The sequence below is a fragment of the Gopherus flavomarginatus genome, chromosome 2, assembly GCF_025201925.1.
Source record: "Gopherus flavomarginatus isolate rGopFla2 chromosome 2, rGopFla2.mat.asm, whole genome shotgun sequence".
Lineage (NCBI taxonomy): Eukaryota > Metazoa > Chordata > Testudines > Testudinidae > Gopherus > Gopherus flavomarginatus.
In genome coordinates this window covers 260330487-260356158 of record NC_066618.1, presented here as the reverse complement: position 1 = coordinate 260356158, position 25672 = coordinate 260330487, and the positions used below count along the sequence as shown (strand labels likewise).

The window sequence follows — 25672 nt, the reverse complement described above, 5'->3', positions numbered from 1 at the left end:
AAAGGGTGTCATCAGGAGGAGGGAGAAAACTTGTTCACCTTAGCCTCCAATGATAGAACAAGAAGCAATGGGCTTAAACTGCAGCAAGGGAGATTTAGGTTGGACATTAGGAAAAAGTTCCTAACTGTCAGGGTAGTTAAACACTGGAATAGATTGCCTAGGGAAGTTGTGGAATCTCCATCTCTGGAGATATTTAAGAGTAGGTTAGATAAATGTCTATCAGGGATGGTCTAGACAGTATTTGGTCCTGCCATGAGGGCAGGGGACTGGACTCGATGACCTCTCGAGGTCCCTTCCAGTCCTAGAGTCTATGAGTCTATGAGTCTATAATATGCTTTCCCCGCTGTCCCCCGAGCGCTCATTTTGACTCCTTGGTCCAGTGCAGTGTTCCAGTTGTCTCTCCCTTCTCCCCATCTCCTCCATTTGGGGACAGGCTGGCTAATTTTTACAATGCTTGGGGCTTGACCATCACTGACAGTTGGGTTTTAAGCATGATCAGATCAGGCTATGCCATCCAGTTCTGTCCATGCCCCTCCCCCTTCCACCCTGTTCCTTTTCAGTATCTCCTCTCATGAGATACTGGTCCTCGAGCAGGTCCAGTCTTTACTGGCTTTGGGAGTGATGGAGAAGGTTCCGCTGGAACACCGGGGCCAGGGCTTCTATTTTCCCAGTACTTTCTGGTGTCCAAATCCAAGGTAAGTGTAAGACCCATTTTTGACCTTTGTCATATACACAAGGTTTCAAATTGTCACTCTATTGACTATCCTCCCTGCATTGTCTCAGAATGTCTGGTTTGCTGCTCTGGACCTTCAGGACACCTACTTTCATGTGGCAATTTTGCCATGCCACAGAAAATTCCTTTGGTTTGTTATAGTGGAGTGCCACTTTCAGTATATGGTGCTTCCTTTTGGCCTCTGAGCTGCCCCTTAGGTTTTTACCAAATACATGGTTATGGTGCCTGTGTACCTCAGGAATAAAGGAATCTACTTCTTTCTATATGTGGATGGCTGGTTACTGAGGAGCAGGTCCAGAGAGAAAGTCCTTTCCCACAGTGACCTTACACTGCATTTGCTCAGTGGTTCACAAACTTAACAATACCACTGCAATGTATTATGTTAACAAGCAAGGGGGAGCACAGCCCTGGGTGTTCTGCCAAGAGGTAGTCAGGTTGCAGCAGTTCTGCATTGATCCAGAATAATCTCGTAGACCATCTCAGTAGGAATTTTCTCTCGAACAAGTGGCGTCTGAAGACAAGTGTCTTCCAAGTCATCTTTGCAGCACGGGGCATTCCGATGATCAATCTGTTTGCCATGAGATACAACAGAAAATGTCATCTGCTGTGCTCTGGAGGGGGCCTCAGTCCAGGCTTCCTGTCTCACACTTTCCATCTCAACCGATAGTTGGCTCTCCTGTACCCACTTTTCCTCCAATCCCAATCATACCCCAGGTCATCTTCAAGTTGGAGGTGGATTGGGCCAAGCTCCTTCTCATTGCCCTCGTATGGCTAAGGGAATGCGGGTTCTCTCCGACCTTCTTGCGTTATCAATTCAGCACCTCAAACCTGTTCTTCTCCATACTCACACAGAATCAGTTGCACCTTGCATCCCGGGCTCAGCTCCGTGCATCTCACGGTGTGGCTGCTTTATGCCCAAATGAGGAAGAGCAGTGTTCTGAGGGCTGTTTAACAGGTTCACAGTAGAAAGCCCTCTACCAGAATGGCCTATTCAGCAAAATGGAAGCAGTTTTCGGTGTGGTCATTGGCCATGGAATTCAACTGACCCGGGCTTCTGTCCAGGACATCTTGGAATACTTGCTGCACCTTCAGTTGTTGGGACTTGCACTTAGCTCATTGAGAGTGCATCTGGCAGCAATATCAGAATTTTATCCCCCCATTCAGGGAAGATTAATCTTCTCCAATGTCATGGTAGCAAGATTATTAAAAGGGCTTCGTCTCCATCCTCCGGTCCAAGAGCTCGTTCCTCTGTGGGAACTTAAGATGGTCCTAGCAGCTTTAATGGGACCTCCATTTGAGTCCCTTGCATCTTGTCCCTTTCCACTTTTGTGTCAGAAAACTTCATTCCTGGTAGCAATAACATCTGCAAGGAAAGTCTGTTAGTTGCAGGCTGTGATGGCAGAGCTTCCTTATACAGAATTCTCTGAGGACAAAATGTCTTTGACCGTACCCCAAATTTGTGTCTGTAGTGATTTCTCATTTCATTTGCACCTGTGTTCTTTCCCATTTATCTCTGGAAGAGCAGCATCTCCATACATTAGATGTCAGGTGATGTCTAGCCTTCTATCAAGGCAGGACTAAACCATTTTATGCTTTGCCTTGCCTGTTTTTGTCATTTGGAGATCATATGAAGGGGTAAGTGGATTCTTTGCAGACTGTCTCTAAAGGCATAACATCTGGTATCAAGATTGCATATGAAATAGCTTCAGCTATGTCTACACAGCAGGTGCGAGCTCATTTTACGAGAATTGTCTCAATATTGGACATTTGCAGGGCTGCTACATGGTTGTCCATATATACATTTATGCTCTGTTATGCTGTTATTGCATCTTCCATGGTGGATGTCAGTTTTCCTAAGGTGGTACTGCAATCTTTGTTTAGGTAGACTCTGAGCCCCACCTTCTGGGTGTATATTGCTTGTTTGTAACATACATGGCTGCATCTACTTGAAAAAGAAGAAGAAACAGTTATGTAACTATGATTCTTTGAGATTTGATGCAGACGTGTATTCCAAGACCCACTGTCCGTCCCCTCTGCATCGGGTGTCTCTCTGGATGTTTGGTGCAAAGGAGCTGAGGGGGGTTGGGGCAGCAGTGCTTCATATAGCCCCAGGAGGGGCTATGGACACGAGGTGCAAGAGCCGCCACTCTGCGGGTAGTGCTAGGCAAATTCTCTGGCTCTGGTGTGCAGAGTGCATGCACACATAAGTGGAATACATATCTGTATCACATCTCAAAGAATCACAGTTACAGTTAGTAATTGTTTCAGTTAATTACAGTACATTTTTGTTCATATCGGGCATTCAATTCTTTCATAGATGTTAAGGCCCTGATCCTGCAAAGAGACCCTAGAGATCCTTGGTTGTGAATTTGTTTGCAAGATCATTGTAGAAAGACCTATTAGCATAGGTCAGTTTGCCCAACCCTTTCACTTCCGAGCCAATATAGAATTGTTTTATTCAGAATGTTCTTGAGAGGTTTTTCAGTCTAGTGTTTAATATATTTCTAAAGATAGGACTGCTAGTGTTTTCCTTGGGAGACTGTTCAATGTGTAAGGGGCCTCACTGTTTTCTGATATTCAGCCTTTTTGATGCTCACTTGCACCATCCTAAACAACTCCTCGCTCTCTGGCATTTACACCCTTTCTGTGTATTGGGATACTAAACATATATTCTGTATCTCAAATGTTAGTGTATTGAAAATCATTTTAATGACTGTGTACATGTTTTGGCATCTGCAGTGCAGAGAGGTTAAAACGAATTACAAGATTTCTATTTATTCTGCCAACAGTGACAGAATAATGTATTTTGCTATTGGTATTGTTCAACTTAATTATTACATTTTTACAGTTGTGATATAATACATACTAGTCACTTAATACTTTATACTGTACATGCTTTATTAATCTAGGCTTTACCTATACATTGAAAAAAAAGAAAGAAAGAAATCCATTGTTCCCACAGATTAATCTTCATAAAATACTTTTCTTTAGGGAATACATCATCACTGAGATATTTTTCCTTAATGAAGACATCAGGAGGGTTTGATCAAAACATGCATTACAGTGGAATATATTCCTATTTAAATTGAAATGTTTCACAAAATAAATCCCCCCCCCCCCCCGCACAGTCCTTGAAATGGGGCTACGTGTTTTGGAGTAGAATGACAGAGCTGCAGTCAAGTTAAATTGTGTTTCTTCCTTGCATTAGATGTCACAATTTATATTTTTAAAGATAAACTTTATACAACATCCTGGTGATCCTTCTTGGAAAAAAATTCTCTTAATAGAAATAAAGGTACTAGAGAGCCATTTGGGGACATCTAATTTCATTTTGTCTTTACCACCAGTACTGCAAGATGGAACAGATGTATTGAGTGTCCAAGATAGTCTCCATATTCCCCCATTCACATCAACTTTTCAGACTGTTAAAGGCATTGTGGCTTCTTTGCCAAAAAAAGACTGGAGTGGGATTACCTTTAGCATTAACCCACAACCAGCCATTATATTTTTAAACACCACTGTCTTTGTCTACTCTAAGTACTAAGAGGTGTTTAATAATGTTATTTAAACATATTTTTAATGCAACTTACTTCCTCAGTGTAGGCAAAGCCCACAGATACTGCTTCCAGCTTTCCTGTGTTAAGAAACTACTATTGTAGGTGTCTCTGCCCCATCCAGGGAAGCAGGAAACAGGGAAGGATGTTGTTATGGAGAGGAGCCACACAGAAGATCCTTGCTAGAAACATGGAGTCCAGGTTGAGCCAGATATAAGAAAGAAACCAATTCAAACAGATTTTGGAAGGAGCTGATAGGGTCACTTAGAAACAGGAGGTTATATTGTGGTGGGAAAGCACCATACTGGGAGGCTGCAAAGAAAATGAGAAAGTTGCATTAAATCTTAGGGTCAAATGCTGTTCCTCTTTGCAACATCTCAGTAACATGGCTTTGCTCATTGCAACTGTATTTTTCTGGGAGAGACAGAATTGTATCTCATCCCTTTGCAGGATGCGTGGCATCTACACTTAATGAAAGTCTGGTAGGATTTTATAGAAAATTATATCCTGACTTTAGAATTCTGTATGATCCTGACGTCCCTTCCAACACTAATAATCTATGATACTCATTCATAAACCCTGCAAAAATTATTATTCTTTATTAAATTCTATAAGTAATTTGTGTATAACGCTATAAGTTTATCCCTATTATATTCTATCGGATTCTTCCAGCTTATATACCTAGGTCATGCTGCAGATTTATTAAGGCATAGTGGTGACAGCCCTCAGTGTGGAGTTTTGGACCAGTGAATTCACACTGTGCACAGATCTACTGCCAACGCCTCTGTTACTGTAGCACTGTTACTGTAGCACTTAAGAGGCCTAATCATGGACTAGGATCGCATTGTGCTATGTGCTGTACAATCACAGAACAAAAATGTAGTCCCTGACCCAAAAAGTTTACATTCTAAATATAACACTAAATATAACAACAGATGGATAGAGATAGACAGATCAGAGGTAGGAGTCAGTTGCCTTCTCGGGAGTGAATGAGAGATGAGAGGTAAGGGAAGGATGGGGGTAGGCTGTGAAAAACTTGTTAAGGTGAATTCAAGTAATCATGATTGGCGGATGAACTGCCGCTTTGGGGAGACTCACCTGCCAGCCCTGCCCTTTTCACACAAGGCCCCATCTCCTGCATGCTGGAGCCCCAAAACCTCACTCCCCCCAACAGGAGAATCCATGAGCACCCCCTCCCCACTGTCTATCTTCCCCCTCCCTGCTGCCAGCGCCAGGCCGAGCCGCCAGCCCCCACGAGTGCTGAGCTGGCCTCAGCGCCGGGCTGAGCCTCTGACCCTCCTGAGCACCGAGCCAGTCCTAGCACCAGGCTGAGCCACCAGCACCTCCCGCCTCTGAAGGCCCTCCACTGGCCACCAGTGCTCAGCCGAGCGGCCGATTCCCTGAGCACCAGCCCCCCTGGCTGAGCCTCTGGCTGAGCACCTGGCCAGGCCTCCTCACTCCCCTGCCCGACTTTGGCTGTCTGCTAGCTCTCCACGTCCTTCCTCACTCCCCCGTCCCCGAGGAGGAGGGATGCAGCGAGCAGCGGTTACCTCTGGAGGTGGGGGTGGAGTGGAGAAGACATGGCAGGCACAGGCAAGCAGCAGCAGGCGGTGGGGATTTTGGGAAAGGGACAGGGCCACCGTGGCCCAGGTGTCTGGCGGCAGGTCGGTGGCAGCACCAGGGATACCCGCCGCCCACGCAAGTAACTTATGTTTGTTACCATAGAGAAGGGGTAGCCAGTAGAGGGATGCAAAGAAAGGTGACATGGTGAAAATGATGGGCTAGGAAAATTACCTTTGCAGCAGCATTCTGAATGGATATGAGTGGGGCAAGATTGTGTTTGTCCAGGCAGAAAAAAGGATGCTGTAGTAATTGAGACATGAAATATGATAGCGTGAACAAGAGTGTTAGCTATGGGGATGGATAGGAAAGACTGTATCTTAGAGATGTTATGGAGAAAGAATCAGCAAGATTTAGACAGACGACCTGTCACTGAGGACCTAGAGCAATGGCAGCCTGTGGCCCATGGGCTGCACATGGCCTGTCAGGGTAGTCTGTTGGCGGGCCACGAGACAGTTTGTTTACATTGACTGTCCACAGGCACAGCCGCCTGCAGCTCCCAGTGGTCACAATTCACTGTTCCCAGCCAGTAGGAGCTGCGGGAAGTGGCAGCCAGCAGAATCATTGTGCTTAAGCTAAAGGTGTATAGAATTGTGTTTAATTAAAATACAAAATTCAATAAAGAATGTTAGTTTGCATTGTAAATAAATAAATTAATTTATAAGAGAGTGCTCATGTGATATTATATGCATATTGTATCCAGATAACTGGAATCGTTCACTGGTTATTTGCTTGCAGAACTATTTGAAGGAGAAATATTGAAACAGGGAAGAAGAAAAGAACTACAGGACATATACTGCCTTTCCAGTGTAAAACTGAGTAGAAAGAGAACATAGCTTCCCAAGGTTGCATAGCTTTTGTAAAGCTGCCAGACACTGTGTTCTGTTCCCTTCTATTGTGTAGGAAGAAGGGGAACATGACTCTTGGTGAATTATGCTTCCTTCAAAGGAAACCAAGGACAAATACACTAATCCATGCTGGACTTAGAATTTTAGAAACTGAAAAGAGGACAATAAAGATTTTGTAAAGTGGCAGTGTCAAAGTGATGTTGATAAACTATATTATTTCATGATATTTAAGTGTAGAGTTTATGTAAAGTAAATGAAAAGTTATATGTCTGATATAGTATTTTGGACTGGTCACCTCCTTGAAAGAATCCAAATGTCAAATTCGTTCCCAAAACAGTGTCATACTTAAACTCAGTATTCAGAACAAATTTTTCACAAATGTCTTTATCTGTCAAGATAATGGAGTGGTTGATATAGGACTTGATTAATAGAGAATTAACAGAGGATAATGTAATTAATGCAGATCAACATGGGTTATGGAAAATACATCCTGTCCAACTAACTTGATATCTTTTTCTATGAGATTACAGCTAAATGATATAAAATTACAAATGGCACACATTAAATTGATTAAAAAGGGGCTAACTCAAAGGTCTCTAAAGGTAAAAGGAGAATTGTCATCAAGCAGGTGTGCTTCCAGTGAGATCCTGCAGGGATCAGTTCTTGGCTCTATGCTATTTAACACTTTTATCAATATTCTGGAAGAAAACATAAAATTATCACTGATAAAGTTTGCAGATGACATTAAAATTGGGAGAGTGGCAAATGAAGGTAATAGATCACTGATTCGGCGCGATCTGGATTGCTTGGTAAACTCAGCACATGCGAATAATATACATGTTAATATAGTTAGATGTATATGTCTGGGAACAAAGAATGTTACAGGATGGGGGATTCTATCCTGGAAAGCAGTGACTCTGAAAAAGATTTGAGGGTTGTGGTGGTTAATCGGCTGAACATATGCTCCCAATGTGAGGCTGTGACCAAAAGAACTAATGTAATCTTTGGATCCATATATAGAGGAATTGCAAGTAGGAATAGAGAAGTTATTTTGCCTCTGTATTTGGCAGTTGTGCAACTGCTGCTGGAATACTATGTCCAGTTCTGGTGCCCACAATTCAAGAAGGGTGCTGATAAGTTGGAAAGGGATCAGAGAAGAGCTGTGAGAATGATTAAAGAATTAGAAAACTTGCCTTAAATTGTTACACTCAAAGCAGTCCATCTATTTATCTTAACAAAAAGAAGATTAAAGGGAGACTTGGTATAACAGGGGTAGGCAACCTATGGCATGGGTCCCAAAGGTGGCATGCAAGCTGATTTTCAGTGGCACTCACACTGCCTGGATCCTGGCAGCTAGGCATTTTAATTTAATTTTAAAAGAAGCTTCTTAAACATTTTAAAAACCTTATTTACTTTACATACAACAATAGCTTAGTTATATAATTATAATAGGAGATATATCTATCTCCTAGAACTGCAAGGGACCTTGAAAGGTCATTGAGTCCAGCTCTCTGCCTTCACTAGCAGGACCAAGAACTGATTTTTGCCCCAGATTGCTAAGTGGCCCCCTCAAGGAGGGAACTCACAACCCTGGGTTTAGCAGGCCAACGTGCAAACCACTGAGCTATCCCTCCCCCACCCTTTTTTATATATTATATTCTATACTTTTAGAAAGAGACCTAAAAATGTTAAAATGTATTACTGGCATGCAAAACCTTAAATTAGAGTGAATAAATGAAGACTCAGCACACCACTTCTGAAAGGTGGCCGACCCCTGGTCTTATAAGTATCTACATTGGGAACAAATATTTAATAATAGCCTAGCAGAGGAAGGTATAGCATGAACCAATGGCTGGAAACTGAAGATAGACCAATTTAGACTATAAATAAGGTGTAAGTTTTTAACAAGTGAGGGTAATTAACCATTGGAAGGTTACCAAGGGTCATGGTGGATTTTCTATCACTATCAGCTTTTAAATCAAGATTGGCTATTTTTCTAAATGATATTCTCTAGGAAATATTTTTAGGGAGTTCTAGAGCCTGTGCTATACAGGAGACAAGATTAGTTGATCACAATGGTCCCTTCTATCCTTGGAGTCTATGAATATATGAATCTACAAATTGTAGGCTTTGCTAGCCATTATGTGTCTGGCTATGTGTTGACTGAGATCCCAATTCTGCAATAGGATAAGCCTGCACAGAGCCCCATAGAAATCTGGCCCCATGCAGATCCAATTGCAGTGCCCCTAGCCCTCTACCCCCCCTTTTTTTTAAACTGAGATTTTTTGGGGGATAATATTTTTAAGATAACATATTTACAACTACTTTAGAAAAGTTAAATTCTTACAGCTATGTGTTATGGGGGATATAATTTTTTTTCTTTTAAGTATAGTTTTCATATTTTCCTTACATATGATGCTTGTAGTTTTATAGGTCCTTGAGAGAATGTGCACAAGGTTTTTATTCAATAAGGTATAATACACAGGCTTTGAGACTAAAAAGTTGTTGTGTTTAACTGTGTATTTTGCAAAAGGGACCTTCATGCACTCCAAACTAGTGCATTTGTTAATGTAAAAATTCTTCGAATATGTGTCATGATGGATCCCATGTAGAGGTATATTTGCCTCATGCATGTGAGCTCATAAACCTGTGAATAGCAGAGTCCATCACTTTGTGCCTCCTTGTGCCAGGGTGTAATGGCTGTAATGGAAGGCATAATGGGTGGAGCAGTTTTGACCCTCCCCCAGTTCCCTCTTATCACCCATGACAGTGAGAAGACACCAACTGTAGTGTGGTGATGGTGTTATTTATTATTATTTGTATTACTGGAGCACCTAGGAGACCTAGTCATGGACCACAACCCCATTGTACTAGATGCTATTCAAACAGAAGACAAAAAGAGGATGGATGTTTCTGGGCAGTACCTCCCAAGCGTGAGGGGCAGCATGTTGAGGGGAAGTTTAAGAGCTCCATTTTAGCCATGTTAGCTTGAGCTGATAGCTAGACATCCACTAGAAGATGGCAGAGAGACAAGCAAGATTTTAAATTGGACAGAAAGAAACACAGGTCTGGTACAGAGAGAGAGATCTGTAAATTGTCTGGATGGAGATAGTAGTTGAATCCGTCCCCATGCCCCTTCTGTTTTTTGAGCTTTAAACTCAAATGTTTGTGACAAAATCTCTCCGGCTGATTTTGTGGACTACTCAGAAAATATTAACCAGGCTACTTGCACTCTCCAGTCCTGCTCCAGGGTATATAAAAATCAATAGTTTTGTTTTTTGGTTTTTTTGGGGGGGTGGAATTGATTTTTTAAAATTTAAATTGAATATTGTTTATTTTAAAAAACTTATTAAAATAAATTTGAAATTGACAACATATGTTAAGGCCTAAACATATAATAATGTGTTAAAATCATGTACATTAAAAACAAAAATTGTATTAAGCAATATATGTTTGCTTCTAAAGTTTTAAGGAAAATCAGACCACGGAGCTTGTGGAAGTCAATGGTTAAGTGCCTAGACCCCAGAGTTTGTTGAAGTCCTAAACCAGCCTCTTCTGGAGGTACAGAGAGAATATTCTCTTCATTACAATTTATTGAACTAGGTCAGTTCAATAACTAGTTCATTCAAAGTTAAGAAACCAGTTGGCAGCTGAAAAAGCAGGAAAGTAAACTAGTTGTGAGAGGAAGAGATCTATTAATTCTAAAATCTTGAAGGACGTGATGACTAGGAACAATAAGTTCAGTTCACTACCTTCAAATAATGCTTCCTTTGCTTAAAAAATCAGTTACTTTAAATGCAAAACATGTTTTGATAAACTTTTTGATTTTTTTTGTCTTATGAATCCAGCACATTTAAGGTAGTTTTATTTAATTTAAATAAAATAAATAAATGCTGTTTTGTGCATTTTTAATTGAATTTGAATTTCCATCTAAATAGAGCTTGACATAAATCACAGTTAAAAAGTTCATCATCATCTAGTAAATTAGAAATGCATCATTTACCATTTTCTAACATAAGAATTGTAAAAATTAAGAATCTCAATAAATGTAAATTAAGTTATGCTACTGTTTAAATAAATGTATATAGATAGAGTGTATCTTTCTGCTTAGCAAAAAATAATACTAAGTTTAGTGTAAAGACTCTATTTAGTTGTAAATCAACATGTTTTAATGGTTCTCAATGAAAATAAACCTTTCTTTAAGAAAATAAATAAAACATGGAATTTGAAAACATAATTAAAACTACAATACCCACACGAGGAAATAAGGAAACAGATCAACAGAGCCAGACGTGTACCCAGAAGCCTCCTATTGCAAGACAAACCCAAGAGAGAAACCAACAGGACTCCACTGGCCATCACATACAGCCCCCAGCTAAAACCCCTCCAATGCATCATCAAGGATCTACAACCCATCCTGGACAATGATCCCACACTTTCACAGGCCTTGGGTGGCAGGCCAATCCTTGCCCACAGACAACCTGCCAACCTGAAACATATTCTCACCAGTAACTGCACACCGCACCATAATAACTCTAGTTCAGGAACCAATCCATGCAACAAACCTCGATGCCAACTCTGCCCACATATCTACACCAGCGACACCATCACAGGACCTAACCAGATCAGCCACACCATCACTGGTTCATTCACCTGCACATCCACCAATGTAATATACGCCATCATATGCCAGCAATGCCCCTCTGCTATGTACATCGGCCAAACTGGACAGTCTCTACGGAAAAGGATAAATGGACACAAATCAGACATTAGGAATGGCAATATACAAAAACCTGTAGGAGAGCACTTCAACCTCCCTGGCCACACTATAGCAGACCTTAAGGTGGCCATCCTGCAGCAAAAAAACTTCAGGACCAGACTTCAAAGAGAAACTGCTGAGCTTCAGTTCATCTGCAAATTTGACACCATCAGCTCAGGATTGAACAAAGACTGTGAATGGCTTGCCAACTACAGAACCAGTTTCTCCTCTCTTGGTTTTCACACCTCAACTGCTAGAAGAGGGCCTCATCCTCCCTGATTGAACTGACCTCGTTATCTCTAGCTTGCTTGCTAGCACACATATATTTACCTGCCCCTGGATATTTCCATTACATGCATCTGAGGAAGTGGGTATTCACCCACGAAAGCTCATGCTCCAAAACGTCTGTTAGTCTATAAGGTGCCACTGGATTCTTTGCTGCTTTTACAGATCCAGACTAACACGGCTACCCTCTGATACTTGATAATTAAAATTGGTGATTTAAACAACTTTGATTTTAATCAGTCTACCCTGTACTGCTCTGCTTCCTCCAAACCCTTAAAGGAAAAATCGTTAATAAAAGTTGTTTTTTGTATGTCTGTGGGCTTCTTTAGGTAAAATTAATGGCATCTTTTGAACATATCATGCTTTTGTGCCTGGTCACTTTACAGGAACGGAGACCAAAAAAAAAAGCCTCCTTAAATTTTGCAGTAAAGTGCAAGCATACCTATTATAGTTGTTTTACAATTCTTAACTATACTACGCTGTACCATAGTCCAGGTTTGCAGTTGATGAAATTTCTTTTCCCAGCAGATCAGAAAGTCCACACACTCATGCATTATACATATGCCTAAAAAGATGTTAGCAACATTCTCCTCATCCTCCGCCCTAGCTGTAGTTTATTCTCTTTAAAACAGGATAATTCTAACCAATGTATGTTTTTTCTTAGTTTGCTGTTAATGCTTATAATAAAAAAAAGTAGTCTTGTCTAGCATTCTTGTTTTTAAATTCACATAGGTTACTTGTGCTTGTCATAGAATCAGAGACTTGTTAGGACTGGAAGGAACCTTGAGAGGTCTTCTAGTTCAGTCCTCTGCACTCAAGAGAGGACTAAGGATTATCTGCTGTCCATGAGAGGGGTTTGTCTAACTTGCTCTTAAAAATCTCCAGTGACAGACATTCCACAACCTTTTTAGACAATTTATTCTAGTGCTTAACTACCCTGACATTTAGGAAGCTTTTTGTAATGGCCAGCCTAAACCGCCCTTGCTGCTATTTAAGCCCATTACTTCTTGTCCTTTCCTCAGAGGTTAATGAGAACAGTTTTTCTCCCTCTCCTTGTAACAGCCTTTTATGTACTTGAAAACTATTATCATGTCCTCTCTCAGTCTTCTCTTCTCCAGACTAAAACAAACCCTTTTTTATTCTTCAGAGGTCACGCTTTCTAGACTTTTAATCATTTTTGTTGCTCTTCTCTGGACTTTTTCCAATTTGTCTTTCCTGAAATGTGGTGCCCAGAACTTATGACACTCCTGCTAATGCATCCAAGAATTATGTTTGCACTCACCTTAGAGTAGCTCCATCTAGGTTCTGTTTCCCTAGTTTGTTTATGAGAAGGTCATGCAAGACAGTATCAAAAGCCTTACTAAGGTCAAGGTATACCACATCTACCGCAACCCCACTTCCACGAGACTTGTTACCTTGTCAAAGAAAGCTGTTAGGTTGGTTTCACACAATTTGTTTTTGACAAATCCATGCTGTTACTTATCACCTTATTACCTTGTAGATGTTTGCAAATTGCTTAATTAGTGTCATTATGTTCTGTATTGTACTGGTAGAATTTGTATATTTATAATATTTATATAATTTGAGTACAGCATTTTATGATTCATAGTATTCTTTTATTCTGGATGTAGCCCTAGGGGAGAGTTACATAGAGCCAATATAGTGTTTTTTCTGTGTAATACATTAACTGTCCTATTCAATGGGTGAACTCTTTTGACGTCCCATAATGGCAACAAATTTCAGACATAATTCTTTTATGAAAAGAATGATAGAGTGGCAGTTCATGCCATAATTTATATGGGATTTTCCATCCATCTGCTCTGTAAGGCTATGATCCTGTTATATACGGAGTACTCTCAACTGCCAGTGAAGTCATTTATTCATAGTCTGTACACCCTCTGTGCACCAGTTTTGCTAATTCAGTTTAAAATCACATCTTTAATTAAACTGCTACAACTTTGTATTATTTTTTAGTACATACTGATATTTGAGTTTGTATAATAATAAATAGACATTATATGAATCACTGTAAAGTTAGTCCAATAAATTCTTAAACAGCTTATTTTGTAGAGCAGTAAATCTTCCATCTCCAGACAGTTTTAACTTTTTCCTTTCCTTTCAACTAAGGAAATGCTACTTCACCGCAAGTACAAAGACCTTCTTTCATGGACTACTTTGATAAACAAGATTCCAAGAATAAAAGCCATGAAAACTGTAATCAGAATATGCCTGAACCCTACCACATATCCAAATATCCTGATAACTGGAAAGTCCCTCAAGATGGAGATTTTGACTTTGTAAGTAAATTTACAGTGTTACTTTTCTAATGTTTACTTCCTTGCATGCTGTTTATTTTATGTATGCTAAAATTAATTAATCCTTTCTATAGCTTTCTAGTAGTGCAAACAAAATAAGTCATCTTTCAAGGATACCTTCCAGATATTTAATAGTAAAGTCATGTTCTAGCTGTTATACTAACACATTTGCCTAACACAGAACATGACTTCTAAAAGAGAGTGGTAGGTTGGAGTGAAAACATTAAAAAAAAAAATTCCTTTCAGTAAATGTATTCTTGGCGCTTTTCAATTTTGTATCGTAGTTTATCAAACTGGTTGTGTGACCTAGTTTATTAAAGCCTTCAGATATATGAGTGTACTGTAAGGGGGTGGGGGGTTGAGTTAGTATCTCAAATGAGACATGTAGAAAGAATTTTAAACGAGGCAGAGCAATTTACATATCTCCTAAGTAGATTGAATAAGATCACTTAATGTGTCCTTGGAGCCTTTTGGTATAACTTGTATTACAATTCCTGTGATTTCTGGAACAAACTATTACATCTTTAGAAATAATACACTGATCTGTTTGCTCTCTGTTTCACTACCTTGAATGTCTTTTTCTTCAAAATGTGGTTTGTTTGTTTTTAAGATAACAATGAAAAATATGATGAGAGACAAAAAGAAGTGTTATTAACCTATATAGTTTTAAAATGTTCTTTTATCAAAATGAAGTGATACGACTGATTTGGACACGTGATATATAGCTGTAATAGCTTTCCCCCACTCTTTTATATTTTCTAACCTTTCTAAACAAAGGAATTTAACATACCTATTGTAGATTTAACATGTTCTTTCCTTCACTACACAGTAGTACCTAAATTTGATCACATGATCCTTGAGAAAGAGAAATACAGCTGTAGGTGTGGGATATTTTTCTCAGTTTTTACTTACTGTCTTTCTAAATAAAGCTGACTCTTAAATTTCAGCTACTATGATATGGCAAGTGAAACAGCACCGTATAAACTGTTGCTGTAGGAGAATAAAGCTTTTGAATAAGTACACTAATTTTTTTTAGACTACAAAGATACAATAGCCAGCATCTTCATGATCAGCCAGTGAAATAACTGGTACATTATTCACTGGAAAATAACTATCTGTATCTAAATGTGGTTTATTATGGTGGTAATAAAATTTCTGTAGAACTGTTGTAAAAACTGTTTTGCTTTTACAGATGGGCTGATAATTACAAACACAATGAATCCATTTGTAAATTCTAAGGTCCTGATCTGTGCACATTTATTCACAAGTAAATTTACACACACAAATCATAGACTTCTAGAAGATCAGGGTTGGAAGATCTCAGAAGGTCATCTAGTCCAAACCCCTGCTCAAAGCAGGACCTACCCCAACTAAATCATCCCACCCAGGGATTTGTCAAGCCGGGCCTGTAACTGTACGGGACTCACCTCTGCGTCACCTCCTGCTGGTACCTTCTGGGAATTAGCTATCCAGCTGTCAGAGCGCCCTCTGCAGGCCAGTGTCCCACTTTTCCTGGCCCCCAAGTCCCTCCTGGACCCAGTGCCCCTTGCACGCAGTGGTGCTGCCCTCTGGCAGTACACTCCTCAGTCTCTGGGTCTCCCTTCCCCAGGGAACTCCCACCCACTATCCCCACCTCACTTCAGTCTTTGGCTACTGCCCAGTCTCCATCTAGCCCCTGTTCACTAGGGCAGACTGCAGTATAAATGCCACTCATCACAGGCAAGGGGGTTTGGACCTGCTGCCTCTGCCTACCCCTTTTGGGCTGCCCCCTGCAACCCCAGTACCTACTTGGCCTTCCACTAGGCCGCAGCCTGGGGGTTTCCAGGCCAGAACTCCCCAGCTCCCTAGGCCTTCCCCCAGCCCTGCTCCACTTCAAGTACCTTGGTACACTCCCAGCAGCCAGGTCCCTCCCTCTCACTAGGCTAGAGAGAGTCTGTCTGTGCCCCTTGCCCACTGCCCTCTTATAAGGGTCAGGTGAGCCCTACTTGGGGCATGGTCACAGCTGAGCTTACTTCCCCACTCAGCCTGGGAACTGCTTGCTCCCAGCCACCACCCTCTCCTGGGCTGTTTTAAGTCCTTTACGCGGAGCGGGTGACCACCCCACTATAGGGCCTTAAAAACCTCTAAGGATGGAAATTCCACTACTTCCCTAAGTAACCCATTCCAGTGCTTCACCACCCTCCTAGTGAAATAGTTTTTCCTAATATCCAACCTAGACCTCCCTCACTGCAACTTGAGACCCTTGCTCCTTGTTCTGTCATCTGCCATCACTGAAAACAGCCTAGCTCCATCGTCTTTGGAACTCCTCTTCAGATAGTTGAAGGCTGCCATCAAATCCCCGCCCCCCACACTCTTCTCTTCTGCAGACTAAACAAGCCCAGTTCCTTCAGCCTCTCCTCATAAGTCATGGGTCCCAGCCCCCTAATCATTTTTGTTGCCCTCCGCTGGACTCCCTCCAATTTGTCCACATCCTTTCTGTAGTGGGGGGCCCAAAAACTGGATGCAATACTCCAGACGTCTCCTCACCAGTGCCGAAAAGAGAGGAATAATCACTTCCCTCAATCTGCTGGCAGTGCTCCTACTAATGAAGCACAATACGCTGTATCGTATCTTGACTGTTCCTGATCACCTTTCTCTTCTCCCAAGTGCTTCAAAATGGATTCCTTGAGGACTTGCTCCATGATTTTTCCAGGGACTGAGGTGAGGCTGACCAGTCTGTAGTTCCCCGGATTCTCCTTCTTCTCTTTTTTTAAAGATGGGCACTATGTTTCCCTTTTTCCAGTTGTCTGGGACCTCTCCCCCTTATCACAAGTTTTAAAAGATAATGGCCAGTGGCTCTGCAATCACATCAGCCAACTCCCTCAGCACCCTCAGATGCTTTAGATCCAGCCCCTGGACCTGTGCATGTCCAGCTTTTCTAAATAGGTCTTAACCTGTTCTTTCACTAGTGAGGGCTGCTCACCTCCTCCCCATATTGTGCTGTCCAGTGCAGCAGTCTGGGAACTGACCTTGTCTGTGAAGACCAAGGCAAAAACATTGAGTACTTCAGCTCTTTCCACATCATCTGTCACTAGGTTGCCTCCCCTATTCAGTAAAGGTCCCATGCTTTCCCTGACCTTCTTGTTGCTAATATACCTATAGAAATCCTTCTTGTTACCCTTCATATCCCTTGGTAGCTGCAACTCCAATTGTGCTTTGGCCTTCCTGATTACACCCCTGCATGCTCGAGCAATATATTTATACTCCTCCCTAGTCATCTGTTCAAGTCTCCACATCTTGTAAGCTTCCTTTTTGTGTTTGTCACTGAAGATTTCTCTGTTAAGCCAAGCTGGTCGCCTGCCATATTTGCTATTCTTACTGCACATCAGGATGGTTTGTTCTTGTGCCCTCAATAAAGCTTCTTTACAATACAGCCAGTTGTCTTGGACTCCTTTCCTCCTCATATTAGCCTCCCAGGAGATCCTGCCCATCAGTTCCCTGTGGGAGACAAAGTCTGCTTTTCTGAAGTCCAGGGTCCATATTCTGCTGCTCTCCTTTCTTCCTTGTGCCAGGATCCTGAGCTCGACCATCTCATGGTCATTGCTGCCCACGTTGCCACACACTTGTACTTCCCTTACCAATTCTTCCCTGTTTGTGAGCAGCAGGTCGAGAGAAGCACGGCCCCTCTTTGGTTCCTCCAGCACTTGCACCAGGAAGTTGTCCCTAACACACTCCAAAAACTTCCTGAATTGTCTGTGCACTGCTGTTTTGCTCTCCCAGCAGAGGTCAGGGTTATTGAAGTCCCCCATGAGAATCAGGGCCTGTGATCTGGAAACTTCTGTTAGTTGTCTTGTGGTCTATAGCAGATGCCCACCATGACATCACCCTTGTTGCTCTCACCTCTAAACTTAACCCAAAGACTCTCAATGGGCTTTTCTCCAGTTTCGTATTGTATCTCTGAGCAATCATACTGCTCCCTTACATACAACTCCTCCATCTTTTCTCCCTTGCCTTTCCTTCCTGAACAGTTTATACTCATCCATGACAGTGTTCCAGGCATGTGAGTTACCCCACCGAGTATCTGTTATTCCAATCACATCATAGTTCCTTGACTGTGCCTGGACTTCCAATTCTTCCTGCTTGTTTCCCAGGCTTCTTGCGTTCATGTGCGGGCACCTAAGATAACTAGCCGATTGCCCTGCTTTCTCAGTATGAGCCAAGGAGGATTCCCCTGTTGCACCCTCCTCCTTGTGTTTCCTCCCAGTATCCCACTTCCCCACTTACCTCTGGACTTAGGTCACCATCACCTGGCGAACCTAGTTTAAAGCCCTCCTCACTAGCTTAGAAGTAGTCACATTGAACTTGTAGAACTGATAAATGAAATTGTTTTTAATTGTTCACTTTATTAATGTAACTTCTGTTCAACATTCACTACACTTGCCTACACTGTAACTTCTGTTCCATATTGTAATTCAAACCCCATTTTAAAACACTCACTCCATTTTGTAAAAGCTTCCTCCAACCTTCATTTTTGCAAACCCTGCTGTAATCTTATTAGTTTAGTTTAGATGTGTGAATGAGGTATGTATGAATGATGGAATCAACCTCCAGCCCCAGCCTGTCCTGATGAGATAAAGTTCAAATACCAACGGCTGAAGACCTAGACAACAGCCCTAAACAAAGTAAGAAGCATCCACCCTAAAAAGAAAAGGACAACAGAAGGAAGATCAAAGCCAGGTCCAAGGCTGAAAGTCATGCCTGCAACTGATGGGTGATCAATCTAAACCCAGAGGCAGCGTGACACAGCAAGACCTATAGACTTTGAATCCAAACTAAAAGCCCATAAAAAAGAAGGGTGAGATGAGAAACTCTGGGTAACATTCTGCTGCCAACATGGAAGAACATCGGTGCCTGTCCAACAGAGATCCAGCTCAGCCTTGTACCCAGCTTTCCTGGCCAGTTAGCTGCCACAAGCTACGAACCCAAGCTGCAAAATCAAGCCATGAACTTAAGCTATCTTCAGGACTGGTAACTATGCAGCAGCTGCAGAACACCTGATGAATGTGTGTGTGTGTGTGTATAGGTATTAGGTATAATGTGAATGTGTGTGTGTGTGTGTGTATAGGTAATAGGTATAATGTGTGTGTATAAGAATTAAGATATTAGTTATTAGTCATAAATTGTTATCATAATAAATGTGGCATCTTTGTCTTGTCCCCTTTAATAAGATCCTGCTGGTTTTTACTGGTCTAATATAATTGGTATAACAAACTCAGTGAGACTACTCACATGTATCAAGTTGTTTGCTATGTGTAAGTGTTTGCAAGATCAAGGCCTAAATAATTTATAATCTTTAGTGAGAAATTGTGTAATGATTTACTGTTGTTGAACCTCTTCGGTGCTTTAACTTTTTAAAAAGTCAACGGAAATGATTTTTTAAATAAATAAATATTCAAAATTATTTGAGATCTCAAATGATTAATAGAATGAACCAGTAGCACAAAAAAATTACAAACAACATTTTAAAAGTTACCTGAAGTGGTGATGCTGTTTTTCAAACCTACTAAAACTTGAATATGTTTTTACACAATATTAATTTGTGAGAGACTAGATGGGTCCAATATATTTTACTGGACCAACAGCAGTGGGTGAAAGAGACAAGGCTTTTGAGCTCGACAGAGCCCTTCAGGTCTGGGGAATATTACTTCACCCATCTTGTCTCTCTCATATTCTAGGACCAACATGACTATAACAATAAGAATTTGTGGCAGTTGTTGCAAAATACATTATTGAGGCTAAAAAGATTAAAAAAAGATTAGACATTTATATGGATAACCAGAATAAAAGTATAAGTTACTTTATTTAGGATTAATGTTTTAGTTTGGGATGGGACAAAAACCTTCATGGTTCAAGACATAAGCCAACCAGTTACTGACAGGCAAGAATCTTCTGTGGGCAGGTTATTCTGTAACTGATCACTGTGGTTTCTTTCTCTGAATCATCTGGTTCTGGCTGCTATCAGAGACAAGATACTGGATTAGATGGACCATTTGGTTTTAACCAGTAGGACAATTGTTATGTATTTATTTATCTTCAAAATACTTCAGTTTGTTTTTAAACAGTCAGAAATGTCTTTGGTTTTTTTTTCCAATTAGAATGCTTTGGAAAAAATTAATGCCACTATTGCTGAGAGGTCTGCAAGAGACTTTCCAAAAGGATAAATCTCTGGGAAGCATGCATAATAAATTTCCTACTTTTATGAAGTCAACATTAATTTTTTAGATTACTGACATACAGTCTTTTAAATCATTAATGAAAAAGATAAATAATGGAGAACTTTTAGTACTAAAGAACTCTATTCTATCTCAAGTGGAATTATACTTAATGGGATCAAGATAGAGATTCTGAAAGTGAATACGAGCAATAGTGACTGCTATGTTTGTCTAGAGATTGAAGGTTAACACTTTAATTCTAAAGTAAGGACGCTGCTCCAGACCCACTCTAATGCTAAAATACTGTAATAGTGCTTGTGATACCATGCAGAAGAGCTAGCACCGTGTCAGATGGTAGTAGCCAGTCTCATATGGAAGATGATATGATTGTTCTGTAAAAGGGAGGAGGATTGTACTGTTTTACCACACTCCTCGAGGCAAATACATAATGTGCCAATGGTGGCAGCCAACAAATACTTTAGTCTTTAGCCAGAAGGGCAGAACAAAAAGTGCCACAATAATGGAGGGTAACAGACCATATTCAGATGTCTGGAGAGGGAAAAGTAATATCAAGTTTATTAGTGCATCTGGCTTTTGTTAATGCAATGTAGAAGGGAAGATGTGCCAGTCAAACTTTGCAATTAATTAAAAAAAGAAAAAGTCAGATGCATATTTTAGTTTTAAACAAAGTTAATAGTAAAGGAAATATTTAAGATCTTTTGCTTATACAAGAGTTTTTAAATAAATGAAATGAGGTGAACTATTTTGGCATTCAGAGAAATAAGATATTGGGATTACCACATATTCCTGCAAGCATTCAGTTGGTTTATGCATGTGCAGAAGTGTTGGCAGAATTGGGGCATAAGTTCTTCAGAAGGTATATTTTCTTTGTGTTGTACTGATAAATAGTCAATTTCCTAGTCTATTTTATTTGCTAGTTTTCCAAATACTAACCAAAAAATATCAACCTTTCTTCTTCGAGTAGTGTCCCTATGGGTGTTTTACTTTAGGCATGCATGCGCCCCTGTGACTTTGATTGGAGATTTTTGGTAGCAGTCTCTGTTCTGCCTACACATGCATCCTGCACGTCCTCATGCCCTGTACCAAGGCTATATAAGGCTGTGCTGGTAAACCGCCATCAGTTTCTTCTCAACCACCTTTGGCCAGTGATAGAGTCTAGCATGTGCCTGTGTACCTTTTCCCCCCCTTTATTAGTCTTTTAGCTTTATAGTTAGTTCTTAGTAATAGTAGGTTTAGTACCATATAGTTGGAACATTTGTTCCTATTTTCTTAAAATATACGTACACGTTTTTGTTTTTCTTTTTCCCCTGCTGAGGGGCTTGAACAACATTTTCTTTTGTCAGGAATGCTGGGCTCCCCAGGATGTAAAAGATGCCTCTCTGTTCAAGAAGTAATCCCTGTTAGTGACTAGCACTCCCACTGCATTTGTTGCTTGGGAGACTCTCACGTTCTCAGCAAGTGTAAAATCTCTTCTTCTTTTAAGGGAAGATCCAGTAAAAACAGGGAAATTAAGTACAGAATACTAATGATGGAGCCAAGTCCATCTGGCAAACTCCAGCGACCTCCCCTGCTCCCAACCCTGCCACATGCAAGAGGTTTGATAAATACTAAGTTCTGCCCAGGAATTCTGAGTTTTTATTTTCTCATTCAGCATCAGATTTTGTGGTTGCGGATGGAGTCAGTGAAAGGGAAAAAACAGAACTCGTTTGGTTGTAACAGCTATCCATCAGCAACACTTCCATTCAGAATAGCTAACCACCAGGCACTCATGTCAAATTATGACTAACTGAAGTATGAGAAGTTTAATACTTTTATTGACCATTTACCACAGGAATATTGAGAACAGTTCAGATCCATAATAAAGGAAGGTCAGCTTTTTGCAAAAATTTCACTGCGGGCTTCTCTTGACTTGGTGGACACTGCAGACAGGTCTGTTTACACTGCACTAGTGGTGAGCGAGTTTCCTGGTTTCAGTTGTCAGAATTTCCACAGGAGGTACAATTGACTGTGGAAGATTTACCTTTTGATGGCCAGAAGCTTTTCGCAGATTCCACGGATGACTTGCTTCATACTCTAAAGGATCTTGGACCTTGTGGGGTATACATGCCCGAAAACAAAAGAAGTTTAGCAGATCTCAATCAGCACAAAGGCTACCAGCTAAGAAGTTGAGGTTTTTAAACAAAGAGCCTGCAGCTACCTCGACTGCTTCATTCCAGCCTTTAGCATCCTCCTCACACCAGTTTTGATAGTTAGGTCAAGAGTCCAGATCACCCAATCACCCAAAAGGTTTTATCAGCTGTATCACACAACCCCCCTTCCTCAGTTTGGATACTACCTCTCTCTATTTCATCAAGCATGGTAACATCAGCTAAATGGGTGTTGGAGGCCATTACGTCAGGTTATACTATCCAATTTACCTCCACCCCCTGCCAACCCCATTTGCCCATTCCTCTTCAGGGACTCCTCTCATGAGTGACTGCTGACATTGGAGATCTCATCATTCCTAAGTCTAGTATCATAGAGCCAGTCCCACTTCAACACAGGGGAAAATGGTTCTATTTTGGATATTTTCTGATACCCAAGAAAAATGGAGGGAAGAGGCCAATACTAGATCTCAAACAATTGAACAAGCATGTCAAACATCAGAAATTCAGGATGGTGTTGCTAGCAGCTATAATTCCCTCCCTGGAATTAGGGGACTGGTTTGCAGCCCACAGCCTCCAAGATGGCTGCTTCCACTTAGTGATTCATCCTTTTCACAAGATTTCTCTGTTTCACTTTCAATCACAATCGTTACCAGTACCAGGTCCTATTCTTTGGCCTTTCATCTGTCCAAGGGTGTCCTCAAATATATTGGCAGTTGTAGCTGCCTGCCTCTGTCATTGAGGAATAACTGTCTTTCCCTATCTTGAAGATTGTCTCCTCAAGGGTCTGTCATATCAGGAGGTATGGTTGGAAGTTCAAACAACAACTGCACTATTCCAAAGTCTAGCCCTGCAGTTAAATCTTGAGAAATCAATCTTGACCCCCTATACAGTGAATTCTCTTTATATGAGAGCTGATGGATTTGATATCAGGAAGCGCTTATCTCTCTCTTAGGAGGTTCCTTGCTGTAGAGCACCTGAAACAAAGAGTGCAGCTCAGCCCTCAAGTTCCAGCAAGGACATGTCTGCAACTGCTGGGACACAAAACACTAGGTTGCCTCTTTGATATCTCCAGGTGTGGCTCAGGACTGTTTATGTAGCCAGTAAACAGGTTTCTGTATGCAGTCAGGTCCTACAGTCACTCACTTGGTCTGTTAATCCATTCAAAGTTTGTGCAGGAATCCTGTTCAGCCAGAACCCTCCTACAGTCATATTAATACTGATGCTTCCCTCTTTGGGTGGGAAGCACATCTGGGTTCTCACATAGTCCAAGGCAAATGGTCGCAAAAGGAACAGCACTTGCCCATCAATCTGTTGGAATTAAGTGTGGTCAGAAATGCTTGCCTGCACTTTCTTCCCCTACTCAAAAATAAGTCCATCGGGATCATGACAGACAACATAGTGTGCATATGTTATATCAGTTGTCAGGGTGGAGCACATTCTCTCTCACTCTGCACTGAAGTGATAAAGCTTCAGAATGGTTGCATAGCTAATTGGATAGTCATCTTGGCTTCTTATCTCCTGGAAATACAAAACAACATGGCAGACAACCTGAGCAGACTTTTCTCCCTGAAATATGAATGGGAGTTGGCTCTTGAGTCCTCAATAAAATATTCCTAGCTTGGGGATTTCCACACATTGACCCCTTTGCCATGGCAGCCAACACAAAGTGCAGGAAATTCTGTTCCAGAGGAGGGCTGGATCCCCAGTCTCTGGGAGATGTTTTCCTTGTTACATGGACAAAGGGTCTCTTCTATGCATAACCTCCAACTCCATTGCTCTCAAAGGTCCTTATCAAGAACAGGCAGGACCTAGCCAAAGTTTGCTTTCCTTACCTCATCAAACTCACCTCTCTGTCTCTGTGGCTGCTCTCAATTAAAGCTTTACTGTTGTCTCAGGATGTGAATCAGATGCTTCACCCCAATCTGAATGTCCTGCAATTACAAACTTGATTCCTCAATGGTTCTTGAGACTAGAGACCACACGTGTATTGGAAGTACAGAAGATACTGTTAGATAGCAAAAAGGAATCTACTAGACATACTTACTTCAGAAATGGAGAAGATATAATGTTTGGTGTAACCAATGCCATCTTTCTCCTATCCAGTCATCTTTCCTCAATATTGGATTACCCCTTGGAATTGAAAAATTCAGGCCTTTCTATGTGTTCCATCAAGGTTCATTTAGCAGCAGTAACAGCTTTCCGTGTGTCAGTGGAAGATTTCTTGGCTTATCCAACCACAATGAGATTCCTAAAAGGACTTATCAATCTTTGACCATAGACTAGCGCCGCTACACCACTTTGGGATCTCAACCTGGTTCTTAACTGTCTCGTGAGACAAACCTTTGAGCCATTAGCTACATGCTTACTGCTACATCTGTCTTATGAAAACGGCCTTCTTGGTAGCCATCGCTTCTACTTGAAGGGTTGGGGACATGGGGGCTCTAATGGCAGACCCTCCCTTTACTTTGATCTCCAAGGAGAAGGTATCTTTATGACCTCATCCAAAGTTCTTACCTAAGGTGTCTTCTGAACTGTACCCAAATCATTCACCTTCTGAGTTTTTTAACTAAACTGCATCAGTCTACACAAGAGTCTGTGTTTAATACTGCACTAGATGTTAAAAGGGTATTAGCCTTTTACTTGCAAAGGGCTAGACCATTCAGGAAGACTAGATTCCTTTGTTTCTGTTGAAAATAGGTCTAAGGGAGTGCCTGTCTCCACTCAGAGACTTTCTAAATGAATCTCTGGATTTATTATTGCCTGCTATGGTTTAGCTGAGGTTACACCTCCTATAAGAGATTGTGGTCTTGTCAAGTGTGCAGCCACTATGTCTGTAGCTCTACTCAAAGACATTCAGGTTAGTGAAATCTGCAGAGCTGCAACATGGTCCTTGATGCATATGTTTTCCTACCACTATGCCCTAATTCATGGTGCAAGATTAGATCTGGCAGGAGACAACAAGTTCCTCCTTCAGTAATGGACTCTTTTCTGAAACTCTCACCTCCTTAAAGGGTTACTGCTAGGGAATCACCTAGTTTGGAGCACTCCCGGGGACTACCCACAGAAGGAGAGGTTATGCACCTCAAGGCCATAACTGGGGTGTGGAAAGAGGAGCAGCCACCCAGGGCGCAGAGCCGGCAGAGGTGCAAAAATGGGGCAGCGCAGTATCAGGCCAAGTGGTGTCAGCCCTCCACCCCTG

The 25672-nt window shown here is 41.3% G+C and overlaps 2 protein-coding genes across 3 annotated transcripts in view; one reads left to right on the top strand and one right to left on the bottom strand.

Moving 5' to 3' along the window:
• ERICH5 (glutamate rich 5) overlaps positions 1-25672 on the bottom strand; it is an 801722-nt gene that overhangs the window by 355580 nt on the left and 420470 nt on the right. The window lies entirely within an intron of this gene.
• Positions 1-25672, top strand: part of STK3 (serine/threonine kinase 3) — a 285970-nt gene that overhangs the window by 183736 nt on the left and 76562 nt on the right. For both annotated transcript variants that reach the window (XM_050941016.1, XM_050941015.1), the window contains one exon: positions 13927-14096. In XM_050941016.1, coding sequence (XP_050796973.1) covers positions 13927-14096 — 170 coding nt within the window. The remainder of the gene's footprint in view (positions 1-13926; positions 14097-25672) is intronic.